Source organism: Meleagris gallopavo, chromosome 21 (assembly GCF_905368555.1).
Source record: "Meleagris gallopavo chromosome 21, MGAL_WU_HG_1.1, whole genome shotgun sequence".
In the NCBI taxonomy this organism is placed as follows: Eukaryota; Metazoa; Chordata; class Aves; order Galliformes; family Phasianidae; genus Meleagris; species Meleagris gallopavo.
Window position 1 is genome coordinate 8,010,151 of NC_139424.1, and position 13,832 is coordinate 8,023,982.

A 13,832-nucleotide genomic window follows, 5' to 3' on the forward strand; every position below is an offset into this window, starting at 1 on the left:
TTTGCAATTATCATTTTAGATGGTCAACTTTTTAAGCTGTATCAAGGAAACCAGTTGTCATTAAAAACCCTATGCTGCCTGTTAGCAGGGTTTGTGCATGCTACAAGTAGACGTTCCTTTAAAGCATGGCTGATAATACCAAGAAACTTTGTAACTGCTGTTGTTTAATAACATAATTTACTGAAAGAAATAGATTAAAGGAGGTTAGGCAAGGACAGTCATGAAGAAATCTGTGTGAAAACTATAGGAAATTGGTGTGAAGCCTGCAGACAGCTGTCTTAAGGCACCAGTAGTTGCTTCCTGCTCTCTTTGCTCTGCCAGTTTGGGTCTGACTGCATCCCAGTGCAGCTTTTTGCTCCAAGCAAAATGGAGACTCTCAATGTATCATTAACTCTGTAATGCAGGGGACAAACCAAAATACAAAGAGATTATTACTAGGCACAAGATCACACAGCATCACATTGCAAAGTCAGGAATTAAACGGTGTCTACCCAGCTATGAGTAAATACTCAAAAAAGTGATCCATCAGAAATGGAGCGTAGCAGAATGCATGCCGCTAGCTGAAATTCTTTATTTAATCACAAGATAAAGCAGATATTCCACCAGCTGTTTCTAGCATTACCAGCTTTGCTTTTGGTTGACACATTGCCATGATTGTTGTATTCATCCTCCAGAATATTTTAAAGAGTTTATACTGCTCCAAAATCAAAGATGCTTTGCGTGAGGGATGGTGTAGTGCAATGAGAAGAGATATATAAGAAATAAGGGTGCTGAAGACCCAGGTTTAAAGGATAGGTATGTAATGAGGGGCTGATGTGTGAAGTACGTTCCTGCAATTTCACTGATGCTTTAAAAAAGCACTCAAACTTTCCTCCTTCTCACCATATTCTGTGCTCCAGGGAAGCAAAAGGTCCACTGGGGGCACATATTATGCTTCAGTGCAGTAATTATATTCTTTGTCACAAGTTCAGGATATGCAATTCATATGATGACAGGAAAAAAAAAAAGAGGATTTACAAAGTTTAATTCATGTGCAGTGACTTTGCACTTCAGTAGTGTTACACAGGGAGAAATTTGGCCTTCAACCATGAAGAGCCGTGTTCCTGGCTTTGCCTATCAGGTATGGCATTTGTTTGGAATGTTTGCTGTAAAAATACCTATACGTAGACTGAGAAAATGACTTTGGCGTGACCTTTGGTTAGCTCTGATGGTGTGAGAGCCTTCAGAGAGGAAACCACACGTTGGGGAAAGCTTTGCATCTGTGCAGGAACAGCCCTGTGTACAACCTGTCCCTGGTAGCCCGTGTTCTAACTCTGAATGTTCTGTTTGGGAGTGAGCAGGGCACGGTACCAGGTTTAACACTGTAACAGTACCAGCTGGGAAATCCTGCACTGGGACTAAGCGTAGGGCTGAGCGCTGAAGTCAAAGAGCAGGTTAGGACGGAACTGATTTCCACCCTTTCGGTAGTCAGTTCGTGTTTCTGTTTCAGACGCAAGGACGTTTTTAATGGTGTAGGAACTTCCTCTGCCCCCCGCGGTGGCTGTTCTGCTCACGGGCTGACTCCCTGAGCAGGGCTGTGAGGCGCGTCGCCCCGCAGAGCGGAGAGCCGCCCCCATCAGCCCGGCCCCCGCCACAGCTGACAGGAGGCGGGAGACACGCGCGACGGCCGTCGGGGCGCAGCCAGAGGCGGGAGGTGCCGCGTCACGTGACGCGGAGCACTTCCCTTTCGCGAAGGGGCGGAGCCTCCGCCGCCTCTTCAGCTTCGGCGCGCGACGTCCGTTAGGAGGCGCCCAGGGAGGGGACCGCAACGGCCCTCCTTCGTCACGTGACGCTCCGAGGCGGGTCTGCCGTGTCACGTGACCCGCCATGGAGGAGGCGGCAGGGAGGACGCGCGGCCACCTCCTCCCCCCGGCCTCCGCGGCCCGCCCCGCCCCCCCCCGCCCTGCGCTCCGGAGGCGCTAGCGGCGCAGCTCGGGCTCCGCGGCGCCCCGCCGGCCGGCCGGGCCATGGACTGAGGGGCACCATGGGCGCCAAGGAGTCCCGCATCGGCTTCCTCAGCTACGACGAGGCCTTGCGAAGGGGTGAGGGACGGGGGGGGGAGGCGGAAAGGGGGCGCGGCGGGCCTGCGGCGGGGGGGGCCCGGTTCTGTCAGCGCCCGGGGGCTACCGGCGGCACCGGAGCGGAGCGCGGCGCGGGGGGGGAGAGCCGTTGTGCGCCTCGGCCGCGCTCCCTCTCCCCGTGCTCATTTTTCGCCCGCACGCTCTTTAGCGCCGGGCCCTGAGGAGCGCCCGTCCCCGCGCCCTCCGCCCTGGCGGCGCTGCCCACACCCAGGCTCCGCCGGCACCGGCCGGGCCTCGTCGCTCCGCGGCCACCCCGAGGGTGGCACCGGGCGAGGCGCGCTGACAGGAGCCGCCCGCCGGGAGCAGCGCTGCGCCCCGAGGGGCCGAGCCGTGCCGTGCCGCTCCGCGTGCTGCCGTGCCGGGATCCGGCGCTCCCGGAGGGGGAGCAGCGCGTAAACACGGTCACGCTGAGCGCTCTCTGACAGCCGCTCCGCTCCGCTGTCCGAGGACAAAGAGGGACTGGGATTTTCGACAGGAGGTGGTTTGCACGGAGAGGAATGTCTTGGAATCGTTGGGCTGTGTACGCGCGTTATGCCAGGCACGGTCAGGCGGCTCACCTGCTCGGTGTTTGCAGCGCTGATAAATTCCGTAGGCTCAGAGCGGTGCGCGGCTGCCCTGTTTGTGTCTGCTCACACCTGAGGTGCACATGACTGATAGGGAGAGCTGGCAGGGAGCGGCGAGCATTAATTGGAGGGGAAGCAAAGTAACGCCAAATTGAATGGTTATTAGATGTTTATTAGGTATTCCTCTTTTTTAATGGTGGAGGTGAGGGATGCCATGTCAAGTAGGAAATGGAGCAGCTTATTCTAAATACTGTCAAGCAGAGGAAACAAATGTGTAATTCGAAGTCCTTTTCATCACAGATTTCAGGCAGAGCAGTCTTGAAGAATTTCAGTTCAAGTGATTGTATCTGAAGCTCTTCTAAAGCATCTCTGTATACATAGCTCTGTATATTGTATATATTTTTAGAGGCACTGGAGTCATAAACGTAGTTTGGTAGAGGTGTGATGTTGAATATAGCAGGAAACGTTTGAAATAAACTCTGTGGAGGAGAATATGTTCATTTGGTCAAGGCTGAAAGCTCATAAATTAGAAAAGCTGTTTGAAATTGTGAAGTTAGATTTAAAGTTGTATATTGCTTCAAAGTCTGGAGGCTAATCTGGAAACTTTGTAGGGAAAAGTCACTTAACATAAAAGTAAGATTAATTCTGAAGTTATTTAAAATTACTTCTTGCACAGTGAATGTAATTTTTCTCTTTAGTGTTATTCTATCTATATGAATCTTTCAGTGCTATATTTCTGTAGGGAAGCAGAAGTTGTTTCAGACTTTCCAGTAGAGATGGATGTTTTGCTGAATGGTTAGCCAGTGAATGTGCATAAAACAGGCTATCAAAACACTGTTAATAAGAAAATAAAAGCCACGTACGTTTGTGATCAGTTGATGTACCTTATCTGATGTTGTGTCTAGGTTATTAAATGTTGAGATGTTTTCATATTCTATTTATATTTTGTGTATCATAATTTCTCTTGGGGAAGAACCAAAAGGAGTGAAGGTGAGGAGAGTTCCTGCAGTTAAATGCTCACAGTATAAATAACTGTAGCTAAAATGTAACTTCTGTTCAAAGAGATGAAAATGTGAGGGCAGTGTTAATGGCCCTGTTGGCTCTGGAACATGAGAGATAGCACTGTGGTTCTTATTTTGTTTGTGTCTTGCTCATGGGTGCGGGCAGCTGAGTGCCCTGCGGGTGGTGTGGCTGGCGGGTGGCCCTGGTGGAGCTGTCTCATGGCCCCAGCTCAGCTCACTCTGTGTTACAATCTTCTTTCTCTCTTCTGCCCTTTAAAATCTTTGATGGTGTAGCTTGGGAGTGGAAAGTAAGTTCTATTTTGGACATCTCTTTTCTTGTTAGGAATATTGCTGAGGTATAGTCAGCTTATTTACAGTTGCCAGAGGCACTGCTTTGCCCGTTGCTGTGGGGATGTTAGAGGTTTTGAACTTGTACTTATCTTTGAGCGGGGCTCTTCCTGACCCTGTAGACTTTGACTTCTTTGTAAGGAAATGAAATTCTTGGACAGGTCATCATAGGTGAAACGAAGTATGTATGTTGTTGCAAGCTATGCATAATTAAATGAGTTTTCTCATCAAACTACGTTTGTTAAGAGTAGTGATACAAACGTGGTTCTTGGGTTTGTTGCTTTTTTCTTACCCCGAGGGATCTGACAGCATGGTGATGGTGGCTTTTCGTTTTCCCTAGAGCAGTGCTACAAGTCAGGCGGGCTTCCCTGGCTCAGTCCTTACCTCTCCTGGATTTGGTACCTTGCCCTGAGATTGCCCAGTGCCAGGCCTTATCTTACACTGCGAGGTGGTGCTCTGAAGTCTGCCTTCTCCTCTTCCCCCCTTCCACTAGCAGCCTTGGCTCCTGCTTCGCTGGGGGCTGCTGTGTGCTGTATTTTGTTTAGAGCACTTCAGTGAGGATTTCCCAGGGAAGTGATGTCTGCATGATATTAATTGATGGCTGGTTTATTCCTGATTCCTAAGGACTGTATTTTCCAATGACTTTAATGCATGCTGCTTAAATAACGCTTAGAATATAAGACAGGCACACAGAGCATAAATCTATTAAGATACTTGCAAATTATGAGCTGAAGCAGCGATCACAGAAACTTGGTCTCCTGTCAAGATAACAGGTCACGCTAACTGAGGCTATTTTCAGCTTATGTATGCTAGATATTCAGTCAGGTAACCACTTAAACTGAGGCAATGTCAATGAACGGTCATGTATCTGTGCAATTTATGCTGGGGAGGAAGGCTGGGTTTTTATTCTGCTAAAAGCATGCTAACATTGCTCTCCCACAAGTGCTGGGGTGGAAGAGGAGCTGCAGCAGCATCAGAGTGGCTAATGAGTATTGCCTTCAGAGAGAGTGGCTGCTGAAAGGTCTCTGGGGTCCCTTCCTACCCAAATCAGGCCTTTGATTCTCTGCTCATTCATGTCCTCGAACGTACAGATGTAGTAAGTCTGACAAAAGGATGACAGGAGGCTGACTCGCATGTGTCAGTTGATCTCACCCTGATGACAAAATCCATGGGCTCAGCCCTTGAGCCCCAAGAGGACTCCTTTATTACTCCAGACTTTGAAATGAGCTACTTAAATCTGCAGTGCATTTTTAGGATCCTTATTGGGGCTGCCTAGATTAATTGGGAAGCTCGTGTCAGCCAGTATCTGATGGCTCTGGGGCTCTGTCATGTGATGAAAGCAGGTATGAATACATTGCTTCTCACTTCCTGTTTATAAATCTGCAGAACTGCGAGTAGCTGCTCGAATTCACAGAGCAGTAATTATTTCACAACTGTGGCATTTAGTTCTGATGCTTGTTTTGGGAGGATACCTCAGTTGCCTTAGCTGGACATGTAGTATTCTGCGCAAATGACTTCTTAAGCTTCCACAAACGGATGGAAAAAGGCTGCTTTTAGAAGTTTTTTTCAAGCTGTAGTGCTGCAGCAAAGTTGCAGTGATTATTTTCTCTTTTACTTCATGTTCCGAGGTGACAGAAGTGGTTGTTTTCAGTCTCTTCCTATTTACTGTTGGAACATTTGCGTGGTGAACTTCAGTCAGCTAATGGTGTTGCCTTTCCTGAGATGCCCTTCGTTGGGCCTTAAAAGAATTTATGAAATACCAATTGAAAAGTTCTGAATTAGAGAAAATTGTTGTCATCTGATTAAGCTTCTGTGAATGCTATGGTTTTTGAGGGAGCACTTCAACTGTTGCACCTTTGGATTAGGCCTTCAGTTACTCTCAGCTGGCTCCTGAGAGGCACAGCAGGGCAGCGAGTTCCTGGTGTGGGATGGGCACACAGTGGGGTAAGTCTGATAAAGCAGTGTTTAAGGGTGCGGGTGTTTCATGAACAGCAAGTGGTTGAACACCTTAAAGCCCTCAAAACCTGTAAGTGTGATTCAGTAAATGTTGGGAGTTCTCTGGTTTCTCACTTTAACAGATTAAATGTATCTTTTAAATAATAGTAGTCTCATAACATTAGGTGCATTGTTATCCTGTCAGCGTGTTACTAGAGATTCAAATCAAAGCAGTCAGGAAAGCTGCCAAGTGAGCGTAAATAGATAATATCATTTCAGCCATGGTAGCTGGGAGCTGAGGGATAAGCTGAACAAATCCTCATTTTGAGTGTTGAACAACTTGGCATAAGCTACGAGTATGCTATCTGGCGGTTATTTACATAATATATTTTCTTACATTGATGTTGTAGATTTAAATGAAGAGCTGAAAGCATTCTTATGTTGTCCTAGAGAAGACATGGCTGTATCTCATTGCTCGTCTACCTCTTTCTGTTCTGCTTTGTCTTATGTTTTAGTCAATGAAATCAAGTTATCCGCGGTCAGCTCTTTCCAGTCATATATAGCTGTTACTTGTGTAACTGCAGGCTTGGCTTTTTTTTTTTTTAATAAATATACATACCCAGAGAGATTGTTAAACTTTCATCCTTACAGATTTTCAGGACCTGCCTGGATAAAGCCCTCTGTACTCTTTGTCTGAGTTGCTCTGACTCAGCTTTCAGTGCAGGGCTGACCTCTGTGACCTTCTGAGATGCTTTCCGACCTGACGGACGCTGTGAAATATTTCTGTTCGTTTTCAACTTTGGGAAGACTTGTTTTTATGGAGTATAACTTCAGGCTTCTAAGTCTACCTGACAATATCCTGGAGAGATGATAAAATAAGACAAAAATAGGAACCTAAGAAGCTTTTCAAAATGATTTCAAAAGCATCTCTAATGAAATGTGAAAGAAAAAAAAAAAAAGGGTTGGGGATGGCTACTTGAGTCCTGCTGCACTTGACCCATGCCAATATTGGGCTTTCTGACTGCTGGCACTGCATAAGAAATCAGTAAAAACAACCTTCTTTCCCTTCCTTATGCTTACACTGAATCCAGCCTACTGTCTCATTTTGTAAGTATGGCATTCAGTTCTTTAGTACTCATAAAAAATGAAATTGCCTTCAAAACCTGGGTCTGTGAAGGGAGGACAAGCCATGTGAGAGTAAAGAACACAGCATCAGAAAGTGATGTGGTTAGGTGAGACATAGCATGTCTATTTAATTTTATAAATTAAACTGTACAACTGCTACTTTATGATAGGACCCATTATGATTTTTCTGTAATTGAAAGAAGAAGCAGACATTACTACTGTCTGTCATTTCTAAATGATAGCATATGTTCTGAAAATTAGATGGGTATTTATTTTTGTTAGCTTCTGAATTCCCAAATCCGTTCTAAATAGGTTGGTACTGGGGAGTGTCTAATGAGTGTGTCTAATGGGTGCTGTAACCTTGAGGCCTTATCTTCACATACCAGTTATTTTTCAAATAATCCTGCTTGCTTTTGTCCCAGAAGAAATTCAAAACACAGTGAACATACAGAAAGGAAACGGAGGAGGCGCAGAACAAGTGTTGCATTTCCAAATACTGGAATTGTTTCTGTCTACCGAACAAGTTATTTCAAGGACTCTGTAAGCCAGAGCTGTTCAGCTGTAGGCTGTTCAGCTGTAGGCTTTTTGTTGGTGGGTTTTTTGCTTGTTTGTTTTTAGGACTCCCTGGGTTGTTTAAGTAGCCTGGCGTTTGGCGAAGCTTTTCCCAGCCGGGAGCTGCGCACCCCGCAGCCACGCAGGTGCTGTAGGAGCTGCTGTCTGCAGGAGCTGCAGCACGGTGTTACTGCTGCTGGCGGAGGGCTGGGAATGCGTCCAGAGGAGTTTGGTGTCATGGCACAGGATCCCTTACAGAATTAAGTGCTTATGGACACCTCTGAAGTGAAGCTGTGTTCCTAGCAGTGGAGGTGGTGTGAGTTTTTCTGACTGTCCTTGACTGGTTAATTCTTTGCCCTTGTAACACGTTGGCTGTCAGCGTTGTTAGTAGATGGCCAGCAGCGCCCAGCTATGTGCTCGTAACAGAAAGACTCGAACAACACGTGGGACTTGGTGTGCGAGGAGACTACTTTGCAGCATGTGATGTTCATTTTGAGCTGCTCCAGGTCAGCGTTGGCTGGTGGCTGGGTTGTGTGAGGGACACGTGGTGGGATGGGAAGTGTGACCAGGTCATGTAACATGAGTCTGCAGGCTCTTCTTCATGCAGATCTTTAGTACTGCGTTTTGCAATCTATTCTTGGATAATATTCATAACAAAAACAGCCGTATTCCTTACTTAGGCTCCTCTACAGGAAAGAAAGTTTTGGAGGTTAATTCTAAATAAGGTTTTCAATTTTTAAGTACTTTTAAAACAAGTTACTTAATTTGTTATTGCTTGAAGTAGTTGTTTTTTGTTTAAGTTATAGTTAATCTAGATTACTGTGAATATCCTTGTGATATTTGCAGTATTGAAGAACTACAGAAAGCATCTTTAACATTTAATTTTCATATGAAAAGGTTATTTACATAATGAGACAATGAAGCCTTTGGGCAAAGATGAATGTAGAAGAAAAAATCCATTAATGTAGATTCTGCCTCTGAGTTTGAAAGGATCTGATTCACAAAACTTTGAATACTATATTATTGCTAGCACTTACTGGAAGGAAAATACCCTGCTTTCCTGAAGGGTGGCAAAATCCTGATGCACACTCTGTTTTGTGATGTCTGAAGGGACATCTCGCTTTTGTTAGTGATGACTGTTTCTGCATAGATCTGGTCTTTTCAGCTGAGCTGTTTAACAATCATTACTTTTTACATGATGAATCTTAGCACCTTGGAGAAGTGGCTTTATCACTCGCCTGTGCTTACAGCTGAGCGTGGTTGGTGAAGGCCTCATAGGTAAGGATGGGCTTGGAAAGAGTGCCCACCTTCTGACTGTAGTTTTATTAAACTGCTGGGAAAGCTGTTCTGCATTTCTGATTCTTAATAGGTCTTCACTTGGAACAAAATATGTCTGTATATAATTTCTGTTGTGTTTCAACCAAATCTGTTTACAACTGATGCAAGTCACAATCGGTCACAATAAGCTTTTGTGCAGGCAGTTAGGTCGCTCATCCCAGTGACAACTAAACCAGAAATCCTTCATTGTTTTAGTCTAATCCTGGTGGGAAGCTGAGTTCTGTGAGGCAGAGATGTGTGCTTGTAAGTTAAATAATCTAGTAGTTTTTAAAAATGACTTCCTTTGAAGAAGTCAACTAACATTTGTAACAAGGCCTTCATTTGCCTTTGAGGCAAAACGAGATAAGCCTGACAAAGGTTTGGACAATTTATAATCAAAGCAGTTTATTTCCCTCTGTATGCTTTATTTAATGTAAAAGCGGCTCATGCACTAAATTTGTTCCCTCCCTGAATCACCGCTTGTCTCTTTTCTGCTCTGTGATTTCCTCTGCTGCAGTGATTGGCTCTTGCAGGTAGGTGACAGGCATGTGGAGGACAGGCCATGGTCTGTAGGGTTTTTTAATCCTCCTCCTTTGTGGCTGTCAGAGTGCAGAGCAAACCTCCCCTGCCACGTGGAAGCTTGCAGATGAGGCCGGCAGCCAGGTGTGCTTACTGCAGCCAGGTGTGCTTACTGCATGCTGTCTGGGGACAAACCAGTCAGCTCTTCTGGAGTGCTGCTTGTGAGCTGAGCAGGTGAAGTATTCACCTGTGCATTAAGGAGGAATGTGCTTCAAACCATTCTGGGTTCCTGGGAAAGGACGCTGTGGAAGCTAAGTACCTGCTGCAGGGGGAATGTGGGGCCATGCTTTCTGGTGTCTTATATAACATTTATTTTGGTGGTGATTTTTCTGTGTTCAAAACCTTTGAAGCTGTTTCACTTGGAGCCGTAGGTAATTGCTGGCTTCTTGGAACTATACAAGGGTAAAAAGAACCATGTAACTTGACTCCAAATCAGTTTCAATATAAAACTTTAACCTTTCTTTAAATTGTAAATAAATAACTTCAATGGCTTTGCAACATCAGATCTTAGATTGCAAGGAAAGGGGAAGAAAAATTATTATGTGCTTTGCAGCCTTAGAGAAAGAACATTGAAAAGGAAGACTTGCTGCTTCAGGAATAATGTTGCAATTGTTTAGAGTCTGAATTGGGTCCAGGAGCTCTGAGAGGTAAATCCACTGGGCCAAAATAGGATGTGCTTCATTCTACATAGAGATACATTTCTCTAACTTTAAAAATAACACCCATTACAGCCAACCCCCTTCTCATTCTTCCTCACATAAGCTATGTTTGGTATTCACATTGAACTGGAATTATTTTCATTCTAAGTGGTGTTTGTTATCATCCATTCATACCATACAGGTATTTAGTACAGAACACACGTTTGTATTTCCTTTGCATTTTGTGTTGATATTCCTTATGTAAATGCACAGTGCTGATGGTATTCCTCAGGTTTTGTCCTGTTGCAGGCTTTTATGTCCTGTCCAGTCATCAACTGAAAGACTTGAATAGGTATTGTCACAGCAGGACTCTGCAAATGATTGTAAGACTGATTTAATTGAATTTTGGCAATTATTTTAAGTGAGCACTGTTAATTTGTTAGTTTGGGAAATTGTTACTTTGAAGATCTGAGACCTCAAATGGAAAAAAATTGGAAGTTTGAGCAGAACAGGAAGTGCTGCGTGCAGTAAGTCTGGGTGGAAAGAACTGAGATTGGTGAATTAACAACTAGAACTTCAGTTTTACAGATTTAAATTTCTTCTATAAATGAACTCGAATATGGCATCATGAATCTATTTTGGGCTGAAGGAGTACTTCCTTTCAGACCGTGTTTCTAGTAGTTAAACGTCCAGAAACAAGAGCTTCTCTGCACTGGAAATTTCCTACTCTTGTGAAGAAAAATTTTACTGCATTTTATCTGATGTTGTGATACAGTTAAATACTAGATTTCAGCTCAGAAATTAGGGAGGTGAATTTGCACTTCATACAGCTGAAGCAGCGTTGCTTTAAGAAAAATGATTGCTGGCAGTGAGTGTCAATAGAATTACCTGCTCTGCGTTCCATCGGGGTGTTCATGAAGGGTGTCATCAGAGGAAAAGTAAAACAAATACTTTATGGTCCCCCATTCTCAAACATTGCAGCTAATGACATGTTCCTTCTGTTCCTAAAGAATTATAATCAATCTTTTTGCCACTGACAAATTCCCTCTCCCTTTTTTTTTTTTTTTTTTTGTTACCTGCAGCTCTATTGTCTCCTCATGGTCTTGGCAAAAGAATGGCTGTTTAAGTGTCTTGTAATAATTAATCTTATTCCCTAAATAATGAGTAAAAATTGCTCCATTCAGATGTCTCAGTAAAGACTGAGCTATCTTAGCACACTGCTTGGCAGTCACAATACGCAACAGGAATTTAAGGATTACTGCAACATAATTTTGGTATTTAAAGAAAAAAAAAGTTATTCAATCTTTTTTCTTTTTTTTCTCCTTCATACCTATTCTTTGGCTCTCGGTGGCTCATCCAAGGGATAAGCTTTTCTTGGTTCTATTAGGCCTAACCACAGAGCATATCAAAGGTATGACTTCTTGTGTGTGGAGAGCAGAAGATTTAGTTATTACAATAGGATTTGCCAATTTTCTGTAACGTGAATACTTAGCATTTATGTGACACTTTTAATCTTCAAAGAGCTTACTTCTCACAGTTACCATCCTCAAAAAGAATGCCATTAAGTATTATTAGCCTGTTTTATCCATCTGTAAAGTATCTCTATCAGGGCACACACTGTCACGTTGCTATTTGGATTATGTTTGCTTGAAGCAAAGCTAATCAGCACAGGTTCTGTGACAGCCCTCCCCATAAGGCTGTGTGGATGGGAATTGCTACATAATAGCCCCAGCAGTGAAATAATCCTCCCACCATCTGAGCAGTGAAATCTTACTGGCTATATTTTATATCCTCAAGAATTAAAGGAGCCTGGTTTTATGTGCTCTCCAGTCCTGCCCTGTAAGCTGCGGAAGAAAGCTGAAAGAACCTGAAAATTCAGAAATCTCTGCAGGTCATTAAAAGAACTCTTACCATATGTACTCTTGCAAATTTAAATGCAATAGATTGCAGTCTTAAAGACAAAGTAATTACCATTATCAATTAGAGAAGTGGTAAACTTCTTCTCAGCAGGTGCCCAAAGCTGTTGCCAGCCCCGATTCACCATGGGATGGCACTGCCCTGGCCGTGGCCCTTTCCAGGCATCCCTTGCTTCTTTCCAGCTCCGTGTGTTCTGGAGGAGTTCTCACTGCTCTTAGAGAGGAGAATGCCCAGAGCCACACAGCTGCTGTGGGAGCAGCGCAGGAAGGGGAGGAAGGCACAGGTATGCACCTGAAGCAGTGTTTAACACCAAACAACCCAGGGTTGGGGGAGCCCTCACAGGGGCAGCCCTGCATGGGGCACCCACTGCCCTGGGGCAAAGCCATCACTCCTTGCTCTACTCTGGGTTTTTTTCCAAATATTTTCCTTGCACATTTTTACCTCGTTGAAGATTTTTAATAATTGCTTTGGTTCTTGACAACTTCATAACCGCAGCCATTGAGTCACAATAAGGACTAATGAAAAAAGTAATAAAATTTCCATGTATAACTAGGATGAAGGTTCCTGAGGGAAATATTGAGCAAGTGATTACAGAGAAGATAATTGTCTGGTTAGAGAATTATATGCCCTGTGAATTTGATATTGAACCTGTAGAATTGTCACTTAAAAATCAAAATATTAGAGCTATTAAAATCAGAGGTGGTAGTCAGAACTTGAGGTAGGTGAGTTTTGCTTGCTTTCCGAAGAATAATCGAGTCTGTTATTTTAAAACTCAGTTTTGATTATTTTTAGTAAAGGATGAATGCTGATGGCTGCAAATTATCGCTTGCCTTGTGCACTTGAGATCTGCAGGGCAGGTTTTTTTATAGCAAGCCGTCTTTTATTCAGTAGTGACTGGAATAAGTAGTTGGAATTCTGATTTCTTTTTTCTTAATTATTTTATCTCCTGTTTGTTGAGTATTGCGGACATCTTGATGCTTAAGAATTCTGGGGGAAAAGCACCATCCCTGATAGCTATTTTGTAAGCTACCTCACTCAGTGAGCTGAGTGTATTTCTCCTTCCTCTCAGCAGAGCTTTCTTTTTATTTAAATGAAATATTTCAGGCTTTTGATACATTAAGATCTTGTCCAGTGTTGGTGCTGTTACTGCTGCTTACAGCAGTGCAAGTGATGCTATGTGTGCTGCTTTGGGGCTGGTGGTGTAAGTAGAAGTCACCAACTCACCGAGTTGCTTTCAGCAGTCATTGCTGCCCCAGTAGGATGGCAGTGAAGACAGCAGGTAGGATGTAGGTTCTGTGGTTTGTTACAGGGGCTTTTAATTGGCTCTCGGTTCATAGCAGCCATGGCAGACTAGCTCCTCCTACTCTCTGTTGCACTGCTGGGATTCTGTCCTTTTCACAGATTAAAGCAGCTCCTTTGTACAGTGCTTTTACAGAGCATTTTAGATCATTTATCAAACATCTGTCTGATGGAGACTAGAATTTAGATTCATTTTAGTGTTGAGACAATTAAGACAGGGAGAGGTTAAGTGTCTTTTGCCTGAATGTCTCAGGCAGTCTTAAAAAGCTGAATGCTGTGCTTTTATTCTTCTCTCTTGCTACAACAGCCAATTTTTCATGCTTTAGAAGGCTGCATTTCGTATCTCGTTCTGCATCATCACAGCATTTTATATTATTTTGCTTGGATCTTGAAGATCAGGAGAAGAGGCATTGCAAAGGAAGGCATTTGTGTCTGATC

The 13,832-nt window shown here is 44.0% G+C and overlaps 1 protein-coding gene across 3 annotated transcripts in view; it reads left to right on the forward strand.

Moving 5' to 3' along the window:
- The first annotated feature begins 1,880 nt into the window (after positions 1 to 1,880).
- Positions 1,881 to 13,832, forward strand: part of USP32 (ubiquitin specific peptidase 32) — a 59,510-nt gene continuing 47,558 nt past the window's right edge. For 2 of the 3 annotated variants that reach the window (XM_085240879.1, XM_085240881.1), the window contains exon 1: positions 1,881 to 2,081. In XM_085240879.1, the coding sequence (XP_085097005.1) occupies positions 2,024 to 2,081 (58 nt within the window). In that variant the 5' untranslated portion in view covers positions 1,881 to 2,023. The remainder of the gene's footprint in view (positions 2,082 to 13,832) is intronic. The other variant, XM_085240880.1, reaches the window with a different exon arrangement.